The following is a 15,713-nucleotide window of genomic DNA, read 5'->3' as shown; positions in this document are numbered from 1 at the left end:
GGTGACTGTATTGTTGACTGGTTGGTAAGGTTATTTAATGTATGTATGATTGGTGGTGAGGTGCCTGAGGATTGGCGGAATGCGTGCATAGTGCCATTGTACAAAGGCAAAGGGGATAAGAGTGAGTGCTCAAATTACAGAGGTATAAGTTTGTTGAGTATTCCTGGTAAATTATATGGGAGGGTATTGATTGAGAGGGTGAAGGCATGTACAGAGCATCAGATTGGGGAAGAGCAGTGTGGTTTCAGAAGTGGTAGAGGATGTGTGGATCAGGTGTTTGCTTTGAAGAATGTATGTGAGAAATACTTAGAAAAGCAAATGGATTTGTATGTAGCATTTATGGATATGGAGAAGGCATATGATAGAGTTGATAGAGATGTTCTGTGGAAGGTATTAAGAATATATGGTGTGGGAGGAAAGTTGTTAGAAGCAGTGAAAAGTTTTTATCGAGGATGTAAGGCATGTGTACGTGTAGGAAGAGAGGAAAGTGATTGGTTCTCAGTGAATGTAGGTTTGCGGCAGGGGTGTGTGATGTCTCCATGGTTGTTTAATTTGTTTATGGATGGGGTTGTTAGGGAGGTAAATGCAAGAGTCTTGGAAAGAGGGGCAAGTATGAAGTCTGTTGGGGATGAGAGAGCTTGGGAAGTGAGTCAGTTGTTGTTCGCTGATGATACAGCGCTGGTGGCTGATTCATGTGAGAAACTGCAGAAGCTGGTGACTGAGTTTGGTAAAGTGTGTGGAAGAAGAAAGTTAAGAGTAAATGTGAATAAGAGCAAGGTTATTAGGTACAGTAGGGTTGAGGGTCAAGTCAATTGGGAGGTGAGTTTGAATGGAGAAAAACTGGAGGAAGTGAAGTGTTTTAGATATCTGGGAGTGGATCTGGCAGCGGATGGAACCATGGAAGCGGAAGTGGATCATAGGGTGGGGGAGGGGGCGAAAATTCTGGGGGCCTTGAAGAATGTGTGGAAGTCGAGAACATTATCTCGGAAAGCAAAAATGGGTATGTTTGAAGGAATAGTGGTTCCAACAATGTTGTATGGTTGCGAGGCGTGGGCTATGGATAGAGTTGTGCGCAGGAGGATGGATGTGCTGGAAATGAGATGTTTGAGGACAATGTGTGGTGTGAGGTGGTTTGATCGAGTGAGTAACGTAAGGGTAAGAGAGATGTGTGGAAATAAAAAGAGCGTGGTTGAGAGAGCAGAAGAGGGTGTTTTGAAGTGGTTTGGGCACATGGAGAGGATGAGTGAGGAAAGATTGACCAAGAGGATATATGTGTCGGAGGTGGAGGGAGCAAGGAGAAGAGGGAGACCAAATTGGAGGTGGAAAGATGGAGTGAAAAAGATTTTGTGTGATCGGGGCCTGAACATGCAGGAGGGTGAAAGGAGGGCAAGGAATAGAGTGAATTGGAGCGATGTGGTATACCGGGGTTGATGTGCTGTCAGTAGATTGAATCAAGGCATGTGAAGCTTCTGGGGTAAACCATGGAAAGCTGTGTAGGTATGTATATTTGCGTGTGTGGACGTATGTATATACATGTGTATGGGGGGGGTTGGGCCATTTCTTTCGTCTGTTTCCTTGCGCTACCTCGCAAACGCGGGAGACAGCGACAAAGTATAAAGAAAAAAAAAAAAAAAAAAAAAAATGGATTGGGTTGTTAGGGAGGTGAATGCAAGTTTTGGAAAGAAGGGCAAATATGCAGTCTGTTGTGGATGAAAGGGCTTGGGAAGTGAGTCAGTTGTTGTTCGCTGGTGATACAGTGCTGGTGGCTGATTCAGGTGAGAAACTGCAGAAGCTGGAGACTGGTTTGCAGCAGGGGTGTGTGATGTCTCCATGGTTGTTTAAGGAGTTTATGGATTGGATTGTTAGGGAGGTGAATGCAAGTTTTGGAAAGAAGGGCAAGTATGCAGTCTGTTGTGGATGAAAGGGCTTGGGAAGTGAGTCAGTTGTTGTTTGTTGATGATACAGTGCTGGTGGCTGATTCAGGTGAGAAACTGCAGAAGCTGGTGACTGAGTTTGATAAAGTGTGTGAAAGAAGAAAGCTTAAAGTAAGTGTGAATAAAAGCAAGGTTATTAGGTTCAGTAGGGTTGAGGGACAAGTCAATTGGGAGGTAAATTTACATGGAGAAGAACTGGAGGAAGTGAAGTGTTTTAGATATCTGGGAGTGGATTCAGCAGCGGATGGAACCATGGAAGCGGAAGTGAGTCACAGGCTGGGGTAGGGGGCAAAGCTTCTGGGAACGTTGAAAGATGTGTGGAAGTCGAGAACAATATCTCAAAGAGCAAAAATGGGCATGTTTGAAGGAATAGTGGTTCCATATATGTTATATGGTTGCGAGGCGTGGGCTATAGATAGGGTTGCGCAGAGGAGGGTGGATGTGTTGGAATTTTTGCCCCCTCCCCCTCCCTGTGATTCACCTCCACTTCCATGGTTCCATCTGCTGCCAAATCCACTCCCAGATATCTAAAACACTTCACTTCCTCCAGTTTTTCTCCATTCAAACTTACCTCCCAATTGACTTGACCCTCAACCCTACTGTACCTAATAACCTTGCTCTTATTCACAGTTACTCTCAACTTTCTTCTTTCACACACTTTACCAAACTCAGTCACCAGCTTCTGCAGTTCTCACATGAATCAGCCACCAGCGCTGTATCATCAGCGAGCAACAACTGACTCACTTCCCAAGCTCTCTCATCCACAACAGACTGCATACTTGCCCCTCTTTCCAAAACTCTTGCATTCACCTCCCTAACAACTCCATCCATAAACAAATTAAACAACCATGGAGACATCACGCACCCCTGTTGCAAACCTACATTCACTGAGAACTAATCACTTTCCACTCTTCCTACACGTACACATGTTTTACATCCTCGATAAAGACTTTTCACTGCTTCTAACAACTTGCCTCCCATATCATATATTCTTAGTACCTTCCACAGAGCATCTCTATCAACTCTATCATATGCCTTCTCCAGATCCATAAATGCTACATACAAATCCATTTGCTTTTCTAAGTATTTCTCACATACATTCTTCAAAGCAAACACCTGATCCACATCCTCTACCACATCTGTAACCACACTGCTCTTCCCCAATTTGATGCTCTGTACATGCCTTCACCCTCTCAATCAATACCTTCTCATATAATTTCCTAGGAATGCTCACCAAACTTATACCTTTGTAATTTGAGCACTCACCTTTGTCCCCTTTGCCTTTGTACAATGGCACTATGCAAGCATTCCGCCAATCCTCAGGCACCTCACCATGAATTATTCATATATTAAATAACCTTACCAACTAGTCAACAATACAGTCACCCCCATTTTCAATAAATTCCACTGCAGTACCATCCAAACCTGCTGCCTTGCCGGCTTTCATCTTCCGCAAAGCTTTTACTACCTCGTCTCTGTTTACCAAATCATCCTCCCTTACCCTCTCACTTTGCACACCACCTCGACCAAAACACCCTATATCTGCCACTCTATCATCAAACACATTCAACAAACCTTCAAAATACTCACTCCATCTCCTTCTCACATCACAACTACTCTTTATCACCTCCCCATTATCCCCCTTCGCTGAAGTTCCCATTTGTTCCCTTGTCTTACGTACTTTATTTACCTCCTTCCAAAACATCTTTTTATTCTCCCTAAAATTTAATGATACTCTTTCACCACAACTCTCATTTGCCCTCTTTTTCACCTCTTGCACCTTTCTCTTGACCTCCTGCCTCTTTCTTTTATACATCTCCCACTCATTTGCATTATTTGCCTGCAAAAATCGTCCAAATGCCTCTCTCTTCCCTTTCACTAATACTCTTACTTCTTCATCCCACCACTCACTACCCTTTCTAATCTGCCCACCTCCCACGCTTCTCATGCCACAAGCATCTTTTGCACAAGCTATCACTGCTTTCCTAAATACATCCCATTGCTCCCCCACTCCCCTTATGTCCTTTGTTCTCACCTTTTTCCATTCTGTACTCATTCTCTCCTGGTACTTCCTCACACAAGTCTCCTTCCCAAGATCACTTACTCTCACCACTCTCTTCACCCCAACATTCTCTCTTCTTTTCTGAAAACCCATACAAATCTTCACCTTCGCCTCCACAAGATAATGATCAAACATCCCTCCAGTTGCACTTCTCAGCACATTAACATCCAAAAGTCTCTCTTTCGCGCGCCTATCAATTAACACGTAATCCAATAACACTTTCTGGCCATCTCTCCTACTTACATACATATACTTGTGTATATCTCTCTTTTTAAACCAGGTATTCCCAATCACCAGTCCTTTTTCAGCACATAAATCTACAAGCTCTTCACCATTTCTATTTACAACACTGAACACCCCATGTAAACCAATTATTCCCTCAACTGCCACATTACTCACCTTTGCATTCAAATCACCCATAACTATAACCCGGTCTTGTGCATCAAAACCACTAACACACTCATTCAGCTGCTCCCAAAACACTTGCCTCTCATGATCTTTCTTCTCATGCCCAGGTGCATATGCACCAATAATCACCCATCTCTCTCCATCCACTTTCAGTTTTACCCATATCAATCTAGAGTTTACTTTCTTACACTCTATCACATACTCCCACCACTCCTGTTTCAGGAGTAGTGCTACTCCTTCCCTTGCTCTTGTCCTCTCACTAACCCCTGACTTTACTCCCAAGACGTTCCCAAACCACTCTTCCCCTTTACCCTTGAGCTTCGTTTCACTCAGAGCCAAAACATCCAGGTTCCTTTCCTCAAACATACTACCTATCTCTCCTTTTTTCTCATCTTGGTTACATCCTCTCACATTTTGACACCCCAGTCTGAGCCTTCGAGGAGGATGAGCACTTCTCGTGTGACTCCTTCTTCTGTTTCCCCTTTTAGAAAGTTAAAATACGAGAAGGGGAGGGTTTCTAGCCCCACGCTCCCGTCCCCTTTAGTCGCCTTCTACAACACGTGAGGAATGTGTGGGAAGTATTCTTTCTCCCCTATCCCCAGGGATAGGGTATGGTATGTGAAATAATATGTTCAGAACTAGTGGTTGGCAGTGTATGTTTACTAGTTCATTAACCAGCAACATGATATATTACATAGGTTGGAGGAATTTAGCCATGATTGTGCAAAAGAAGTAAGGTTCAAGTCTTCTATGTTACTGTTTAGAACTATCTTTTCCAGTCTCCTGTGCTGAGAATCACTGCCTTTCTTGTTAGGGAGTGAGACAGTATAGTTTCCGAAAAAATTCTGTTGGACCTTGACAGCAAACTTGGATTATTCAAATCTCCCATGTGTTTAAGTGCCCTGTCTTGTAAACAATGGTAATTCATCTTGGAGGGAAATATCCTAGGATGCAATCAGGTGTCGAGAGAACTACGTTCTCATGCGTGCAGTTTTTGTAATTAGAATTGTATTCTTAAGGCTTTGTTGAATGCATTTGGGAAATTTCATATGGAAAGATTGATTTTTCTTATATAACAGAGACATCTTAAAGATTTTAGAATGTTCACCTGCCATCTTAACCATCCAACATTTGTATGTAGGTGGCACTACTTTTCCTGTAGTCAGTACATTCTAAGTAGTTGACTAGCATTGATGGTATGAATTGACTGCAGTTACAGAGATGACACAGCTTGTTGATGGTTCTCTTTGTATTTAATTCTGTAGATGGCAGGCCTGCATAAGACAGTTGTTAGGGAGTGTTAATGCTTTAGTTTTCTGTGTCAGGCCTAGTTCAACTGCTTTGACGAAAAAAGATTTCCGTGCATGTGTCCTTTGAAACTCTTCTGTTTTATTACAGAAATTAGTTTTTCACATAAGATGTTTTCCAAAAGACTATCACTATCCCCAGGATATGACTAACTCCAAAAGCCAGCTGAAGCTACTGTATGTAACACCAGAGAAACTAGCCAAATCTAAGAGGTTTATGGCCAAACTCCAAAAGATGCACCAGATGGGTCGATTTGTTCGCTTAGCCATTGATGAGGTCCATTGCTGCTCACAGTGGGGTCATGATTTTAGACCAGGTATGTGTTGAGAGCAGATGTTAACGAAAGCAAGGTTATTAGGTTCAGCAGGGTAGAGGGACAGGTTCATTGGGAAAATTTGGAAGAAGTGGATTGCTTTAGATACCTGGGAGTGGACATGGAGGCAAACAAAACTGTGAAAGCGTAAATTGAACAAAGGATGGGTAAGGGGCTAAGGTTCTGGGAGTATTAAGGAATATATGAAAAGAAAGTTCGTTATCTAAGAGGATGGAAATGAGTATGTTGAAGGTATAGTAGTCCTTACATTGTTGTATGGATGTGAGGCTGGGGCTGTAGATGAGAATGTGTTGAGAAGGGCAGATATATTGGAAATGAAATACTTGCGGACTACATGTGGTGTGAGGAGGTTTGATGAAGTTAGTATTAAACATGTAAGAGAGAGGTGTGGTAAGAAGGGTGTGGATGAGAGAGCTGAAGAGGATGTGCTGAAATGGTTTGGACATATGGAATAGATCAGTAAGCAGGAGCATGAGGAAAAAGTAGTCAGTACGAACATTAGGTAAGAGCCTCTGCAAACACTAGAATTGCCCTCTGCCAGTGGCCTGTTAAGCCTGACACACTAAAGGCCAAGAAGCTGCACTAGAGTTTACTAGTTACAGAGACTCTTTTGCCATGGCCACCCCCTTAAGAGGGCTCCAGTTGGGAAAACAGGCATCAGAGATATATAGACGTACAGATGCTCCCCGACTTATGATGAGGTTACTTTCCAATAAACCCATCATAAGTTGAAAATATCATAAGTAAAAAATACATTCAATACTATACATCTAACCTACTGAATATCATAGCTTATCCCAGCCTACCTTAAACCTTCTTAGAACACTTAAATTTCTTATATACAGTTATCATATGCATCTCTTCCTTGAAAGCTTTGGCACCTTTAGTATTGGCAGTTGCTGCCTCACTGCTAATCTTTAAATTATGAAAATTATGACACCTTTTGAAGTGTTCGAACCACCTGTGACTTGCTGTGAACATTGCATATATCGAAAAGGTTTCTTGCCTTAACCTGGATTGTCAATAGGCTAAGTGGTATGCACTTCTGTATCTGGTCTTCCATCCACGTGACAAGTAATTTTTCTATATCATCAATTGACTGAAGATTTCACTGCATCACTAATTTGCTTCTTATCCTTTAAGATGGTTGAAATCGTTGACTGCGAAAGTTTTGACACGTGCAATGGCAGTCACTGGCTTGTCATCTCCAAGCTTATCTTTAATTTCATCTTAAGAGTAATTGCCTTCCTCTTCTTCTCACCAGAGGCAGGAGACACAAATGGGCATTTTGTAAACATGATGGGATGCAAAAACGCAAAACACAAAATCCAAAAAAAAAATGCTGGCAACACAGGACACTGTGGAGTAATGGTTATTTACACTTGTGATCATGTGGCTGACTGGAAGCTGCAGCTCCTTGTCACTGTACATCTTCATGAGAGAGTAACATACCACATATTGCTAGACCAGGAAGAGACCAGAATTCAAAATTTGAAGTACGGTTTCTACTGAATGCATATCGCTATTGCATCATCGTAAAGTCAAAAAATCATAAGTTGAACCATCGTAAGTTGGGGAGCACCTGTAGAGTGAGGAGAGGTTGATAAAGAGGGTGTATGTGTTGGAAATGGAGAGGAAAAGGAGAAGAGGAGACCAAATTTGAGAGGGAAGGTTGGAGTGAAAAAGATTTTGAGTAACTGGGGCCTGAACATGTAGGAGGTTGAAAGGCTTGCACAGGAGTTGACATGCTGTCTGTGGACTGAACCAGGGGCATGTGCAGTGGCCAAAGTAAACCATGGAAAGTTTTTGTAAAGCTTGGTTGTGGATTGTAAGGTGTGAGACTGGTGTGTTACACATGACAGCTAAAGAATAGAAGTGAACGAATGCAGTTTTTCTTTCTCTGTTCCTTGTGCCACCTCATTTATGTGGGAAATGGTCAACAATTTTGGTAAAAAAATCTTAGGGAAAGATTAAATGCTTTAGATTTACCAACCCCTGGAAGAGAGAATAGTGTGAGGTGATCTCATTACCACCTTCATTAAAGTTTTTAAAAACGATTGATGGTTTGGACAGTGAATAATTTTTCGAGAGATGTAAGGATATGGCACCCAAAGGACTTAACATGAAATTAAGTAAAAAGAATGTTAAAGAGGATGTAAAGAAATACTTTTATAGTATAAGAGTGGTTGGTGGATGGAAGAGAATGACTGAAGACATGGTTACTGCAGGCAGGATACATGAATTTAAGAGGTTGTGTGATACTAGAGAATGTTCAAGAGATGGGAACCCATAGGTGTAAAACTCCCTCATACAGTACAAATACGTGATTTGAAATAGATGATTATATTCATCCTCTTGTGTTCATTCTCATCTATACTCAATACCTCAGATTCAAACAACACTTATCAGACTATTATACATTTATACATGACCATTTTTTGTCTCACAGATAGCAACCTCACTTTCCACACATTCCTCAATGCTCACAGAACCATGGTGCCATTTACTACCATGTTCTGCACTTGGTATCTAAAATGCTTCACTTCCTCCAAGTTTTCTTCATAGAAACTTACACCCCAACTAACCTGTCTCTTTGCACTGTTAGAATTGATAATCTTGCTTTTATTTATTTATTTTGCTTTGTCGTTGTCTCCCGCGTTTGCGAGGTAGCGCAAGGAAACAGACGAAAGAAATGGCCCAACCCACCCCCCTACACATGTATATACATACACGTCCACACACGCAAATATACATACCCATACATCTCAATGTACACATATATATACACACACACACACATACATATATACCCATGCACACAATTCACACTGTCTGCCTTTATTCATTCCCATCGCCACCTCGCCACACATGGAATAACATCCCCCTCCCCCTCATGTGTGCGAGGTAGCGCTAGGAAAACACAACAAAGGCCCCATTCGTTCACACTCAGTCTCTAGCTGTCATGCAATAATGCCCGAAACCACAGCTCCCTTTCCACATCCAGGCCCCACAGAACTTTCCATGATTTACCCCAGACGCTTCACATGCCCTGATTCAATCCATTGACAGCACGTTGACCCCGGTATACCACATCGATCCAATTCACTCTATTCCTTGCCCGCCTTTCACCCTCCTGCATGTTCAGGCCCCGATCACTCAAAATCTTTTTTCACTCCATCTTTACACCTCCAATTTGGTCTCCCTCTTCTCCTCGTTCCCTCCACCTCCGACACATATATCCTCTTGGTCAATCTTTCCTCACTCATTCTCTCCATGTGCCCAAACCATTTCAAAACACCCTCTTCTGCTCTCTCAACCATGCTCTTTTTATTTCCACACATCTCTCTTACCCTTACATTACTTACTCGATCAAACCACCTCACACCACACATTGTCCTCAAACATCTCATTTCCAGCACATCCACCCTCCTGTGCACAACTCTATCCATAGCCCATGCCTTGCAACCATACAACATTGTTGGAACCACTATTCCTTCAAACATACCCATTTTTGCTTTCGGGGATAATGTTCTCGACTTCCACACATTCTTCAAGGCTCCCAGGATTTTCACCCCCTCCCCTACCCTATGATTCACTTCCGCTTCCATGGTTCCAACCGCTGCCAGATCCACTCCCAGATATCTAAAACACTTTACTTCCTCCAGTTTTTCTCCATTCAAACTTACCTCCCAATTGACCTGACCCTCAACCCTACTGTACCTAATAACCTTGCTCTTATTCACATTTACTCTTAACTTTCTTCTTTCACACACTTTACCAAACTCAGTCACTGGCTTCTGCAGTTTCTCACATGAATCAGCCACCAGCGCTGTATCATCAGCGAACAACAACTGACTCACTTCCCAAGCTCTCTCATCCCCAACAGACTGCATACTTGCCCCTCTTTCCAAAACTCTTGCATTCACCTCCCTAACAACCCCATCCATAAACAAATTAAACAACCATGGAGACATCACACATCCCTGCCACAAACCTACATTTACTGAGAACCAATCACTTTCCTCTCTTCCTACACGTACACATGCCTTACATCCTCAATAAAAACTTTTCACTGCTTCTAACAACTTGCCTCCCACACCATATATTCTTAATACCTTCCACAGAGCATCTCTGTCAACTCTATCATATGCCTTCTCCAGATCCATAAATGCTACATACAATCCATTTGCTTTTCTAAGTATTTCTCACATACATTCTTCAAAGCAAATACCTGATCCACGCATCCTCTACCACTTCTGAAACCACACTGCTCTTCCCCAATCTGATGCTCTGTACATGCCTTCACCCTCTCAATCAGTACCCTCCCATATATTTACCAGGAAGACTCAACAAACTTATACCTCTGTAATTTGAGCACTCACTCTTATCCCCTTTGCCTTTGTACAATGGCACTATGCACGCATTCTGCCAATCCTCAGGCACCTCACCATGAATCATACATACATTAAATAACCTTACCAACCAGTCAACAATACAGTCACCCCCTTTTTTAATAAATTCCACTGCAATATCATCCAAACCTGCTGCCTTGCCGGCTTTCCTCTTCCACAGAGCTTTTACTACCTCTTCTCTGTTTACCAAATCATCCTCCCTAACACTCTCACTTTGCACACCACCTCGACCAAAACACCCTATATCTGCCACTCTATCATCAAACAAATTCAACAAACCTTCAAAATACTCACTCCATCTCCTTCTCACATCACCACTACTTGTTATCACCTCCCCATTATCCCCCTTCACTGAAGTTCCCATTGGCTCTCTTGTCTTACGCACTTGATTTACTTCCTTCCAAAACATCTTTTTATTCTCCCTGAAATTTAATGATACTCTCTCACCCCAACTCTCATATGCCTTCTTTTTCACCTCTTGCACCTTTCTCTTGACCTCCTGTCTCTTTCTTTTATAGATCTCCCACTCATTCGTGTTTTTTCCCTGCAAAAATCGTCCAAATGCCTCTCTCTTCTCTTTCACTAATAATCTTACTTCTTCATCCCACCACTCACTACCCTTTCTAATCAACCCACCTCCCACGCTTCTCATGCCACAAGCATCTTTTGCGCAAGCCATCACTGCTTCCCTAAATACATCCCATTCCTCCCCCACTCCCCTTACCTCCTTTGTTCTCACCTTTTTCCATTCTGTACTCATTCTCTCCTGGTACTTCCTCACACAAGTCTCCTTCCCAAGCTCACTTACTCTCACCACCCTCTTCACCCCAACAGTCACTCTTCTTTTCTGAAAACCCATACAAATCTTCACCTTCACCTCCACAAGGTAATGATCAGACATCCCTCCAGTTGCACCTCTCAGCACTTTAACATCCAAAAGTCTCTCTCGCGCGCCTGTCAATTAACACGTAATCCAATAACGCTCTCTGGCCATCTCTCCTACTTACATAAGTTTTTTTTTTTTTTTTTTATACCTCGTCGCTGTCTCCCGCGGTTGCGAGGTAGCGCAAGGAAACAGACGAAAGAAATGGCCCAAACCCCCCCCCATACACATGTACATACACACGTCCACACACGCAAAATACATACCTACACAGCTTTCCATGGTTTACCCCGGACGCTTCACATGCCTTGATTCAATCCACTGACAGCACGTCAACCCCTGTATACCACATCGCTCCAATTCACTCTATTCCTTGCCCTCCTTTCACCCTCCTGCATGTTCAGGCCCCGATCACACAAAATCCTTTTCACTCCATCTTTCCACCTCCAATTTGGTCTCCCTCTTCTCCTCGTTCCCTCCACCTCCGACACATATATCCTCTTGGTCAATCTTTCCTCACTCATTCTCTCCATGTGCCCAAACCATTTCAAAACACCCTCTTCTGCTCTCTCAACCACGCTCTTTTTATTTCCACACATCTCTCTTACCCTTATGTTACTTACTCGATCAAACCACCTCACACCACACATTGTCCTCAAACATCTCATTTCCAGCACATCCATCCTCCTGCGCACAACTCTATCCATAGCCCACGCCTCGCAACCATACAACATTGTTGGAACCACTATTCCTTCAAACATACCCATTTTTGCTTTCCGAGATAATGTTCTCGACTTCCACACATTTTTCAAGGCTCCCAAAATTTTCGCCCCCTCCCCCACCCTATGATCCACTTCCGCTTCCATGGTTCCATCCGCTGACAGATCCACTCCCAGATATCTAAAACACTTCACTTCCTCCAGTTTTTCTCCATTCAAACTCACCTCCCAATTGACTTGACCCTCAACCCTACTGTACCTAATAACCTTGCTCTTATTCACATTTACTCTTAACTTTCTTCTTCCACACACTTTACCAAACTCCGTCACCAGCTTCTGCAGTTTCTCACATGAATCCGCCACCAGCGCTGTATCATCAGCGAACAACAACTGACTCACTTCCCAAGCTCTCTCATCCCCAACAGACTTCATACTTGCCCCTCTTTCCAAGACTCTTGCATTTACCTCCCTAACAACCCCATCCATAAACAAATTAAACAACCATGGAGACATCACACACCCCTGCCGCAAACCTACATTCACTGAGAACCAATCACTTTCCTCTCTTCCTACACGTACACATGCCTTACATCCTCGATAAAAACTTTTCACTGCTTCTAACAACTTGCCTCCCACACCATATATTCTTAATACCTTCCACAGAGCATCTCTATCAACTCTATCATATGCCTTCTCCAGATCCATAAATGCTACATACAAATCCATTTGCTTTTCTAAGTATTTCTCACATACATTCTTCAAAGCAAACACCTGATCCACACATCCTCTACCACTTCTGAAACCACACTGCTCTTCCCCAATCTGATGCTCTGTACATGCCTTCACCCTCTCAATCAATACCCTCCCATATAATTTACCAGGAATACTCAACAAACTTATACCTCTGTAATTTGAGCACTCACTCTTATCCCCTTTGCCTTTGTACAATGGCACTATGCACGCATTCCGCCAATCCTCAGGCACCTCACCATGAGTCATACATACATTAAATAACCTTACCAACCAGTCAACAATACAGTCACCCCCTTTTTTAATAAATTCCACTGCAATACCATCCAAACCTGCTGCCTTGCCGGCTTTCATCTTCCGCAAAGCTTTTACTACCTCCTCTCTGTTTACCAAATCACTTTCCCTAACCCTCTCACTTTGCACACCACCTCGACCCAAACACCCTATATCTGCCACTCTGTCATCAGACACATTCAACAAACCTTCAAAATACTCATTCCATCTCCTTCTCACATCACCACTACTTGTTATCACTTACATAAGTATACTTATGTATATCTCTCTTTTTAAACCAGGTATTCTCAATCACCAGTCCTTTTTCAGCACATAAATCTACAAGCTCTTCACCATTTCCATTTACAACACTGAACACCCCATGTATACCAATTATTCCCTCAACTGCCACATTACTCACCTTTGCATTCAAATCATCCATCACTATAACCCGGCCTTGTGCATCAAAACCACTAACACACTCATTCAGCTGCTCCCAAAACACTTGCCTCTCATGATCTTTCTTCTCATGCCCAGGTGCATATGCACCAATAATCACCCATCTCTCTCCATCAACTTTCAGTTTTACCCATATTAATCTAGAAATTACTTTCTTACATTCTATCACATACTCCCACAACTCCTGATTCAGGAGTAGTGCTACTCCTTCCCTTGCTCTTGTCCTCTCGCTAACCCCTGACTTTACTCCCAAGACATTTCCAAACCACTCTTCCCCTTTACCCTTGAGCTTTGTTGAGCCAAAACATCCAGGTTCCTTTCCTCAACCATACTACCTATCTCTCCTTTTTTCACATCTTGGTTACATCCACACACATTTAGACACTCCAATCTGAGCCTATGAGGAGGATGAGCACTCCCCGCGTGACTCCTTCATCTGTTTCCCATTTTAGAAAGTTAAAATACAAGGTGGGGAGGATTTCTGGCCCCCGCTCCCGTCCCCTCTAGTCTCTTGCTTTTATTCATTTTTAATCTCATCTCTCTTCCTTTCACACACTCTCCTAAACTCAGACACCAACTTCTGCAGTTTCTCACTCAAATCTCCCTCCAGCACCATGTCATCAACAAACAACAACTAACTCACTTCCCAAGCCTCCTCATCCCCAACTTACTACATAACTGCCCCTCTCTTTAAGACCTTTGCATTTATAACTCCCTTACTACCCCTTCCATAAGCAAATTAAACTGTCATGGTGACAAAACACACCCCTGCCATTGACCCTCCTTCACCTGGAATCACTCACACTCCTTTACCTATTCACACACGTGCCTAATGCTCTTGGTAAACACTCCTCACTGCATTTTAAGCTTTCCCCCATACCATGCATTTGTAACACGTTTAGGGAATCTCTATCATCCCTATCATATGCTTCTTCCAGATCCATAAATGCCATGTACTAATCCTCATGTTTCTTAAAGTATTTATCGCACTGGTACATCAAAGAAAATACCTGATCCACACATCCTCTGCCACTCCTGAAACCACATTTTCCTCCCCACATTGATGGTGTGTACATGCCTCCATCCACTTTCAGTCATCACTCTTCCACACGACTTACTAGGTATGCTTAATAAACTTAGACGTCTGTAATTCAAACACTCAACTTTCCCCCCTTGCCTTTATACAGTGGCATTATACATGCTTTCTGCCAATCTGTAGGCACCTCACCATGACCCATACATACATCATTTACTATTATTGATATTGTTATTTATATTATTATTTTATTTATTATTTTATTTATTATTTTATTATACTTAATCACCGTCTTCCACATTAGCGAGGTAGCACAAGGAAACAGACAAAGAATGGCCCAACCCACCCACATACACATGTATGTACATAAATGTCCACACACACACACATAAACATACCTATACATTTCAGCATAGTGCATAGTGCCATTGTACAAAGGCAAAGGGGATAAGAGTGAGTGCTCAAATTACAGAGGTATAAGTTTGTTGAGTATTCCTGGAAAATTATATGGGAGGGTATTGACTGAGAGGGTGAAGGCATGTACAGAGCATCAGATTGGGGAAGAGCAGTGCGGTTTCAGAAGTGGTAGAGGATGTGTGGATCAGGTGTTTGCTTTGAAGAATGTATGTGAGAAATACTTAGAAAAGCAAATGGATTTGTATGTAGCATTTATGGATCTGGAGAAGGCATATGATAGAGTTGATAGAGATGCTCTGTGGAAGGTATTAAGAATATATGGTGTGGGAGGCAAGTTGTTAGAAGCAGTGAAAAGTTTTTATCGAGGATGTAAGGCATGTGTACGTGTAGGAAGAGAGGAAAGTGATTGGTTCTCAGTGAATGTAGGTTTGCGGCAGGGGTGTGTGATGTCTCCATGGTTGTTTAATTTGTTTATGGATGGGGTTGTTAGGGAGGTGAATGCAAGAGTCCTGGAAAGAGGGGCAAGTATGAAGTCTGTTGGGGATGAGAGAGCCTGGGAAGTGAGTCAGTTGTTGTTCGCTGATGATACAGCGCTGGTGGCTGATTCATGTGAGAAACTGCAGAAGCTGGTGACTGAGTTTGGTAAAGTGTGTGGAAGAAGAAAGTTAAGAGTAAATGTGAATAAGAGCAAGGTTATTAGGTACAGTAGGGTTGAGGG

The 15,713-nt window shown here is 42.6% G+C and overlaps 1 protein-coding gene across 5 annotated transcripts in view; it reads left to right on the top strand.

Moving 5' to 3' along the window:
• Positions 1-15,713, top strand: part of LOC139756535 (ATP-dependent DNA helicase Q1-like) — a 111,616-nt gene that overhangs the window by 27,353 nt on the left and 68,550 nt on the right. For all 5 annotated transcript variants that reach the window (XM_071676082.1, XM_071676080.1, XM_071676078.1 and 2 more), the window contains exon 5: positions 5,854-6,028. In XM_071676082.1, coding sequence (XP_071532183.1) covers positions 5,854-6,028 — 175 coding nt within the window. The remainder of the gene's footprint in view (positions 1-5,853; positions 6,029-15,713) is intronic.

This window comes from Panulirus ornatus, chromosome 22 (assembly GCF_036320965.1).
Source record: "Panulirus ornatus isolate Po-2019 chromosome 22, ASM3632096v1, whole genome shotgun sequence".
In the NCBI taxonomy this organism is placed as follows: Eukaryota; Metazoa; Arthropoda; class Malacostraca; order Decapoda; family Palinuridae; genus Panulirus; species Panulirus ornatus.
The sequence above is the reverse complement of the archived record's forward strand: the minus strand, read 5'-3'. Positions and strand labels throughout refer to the sequence as shown.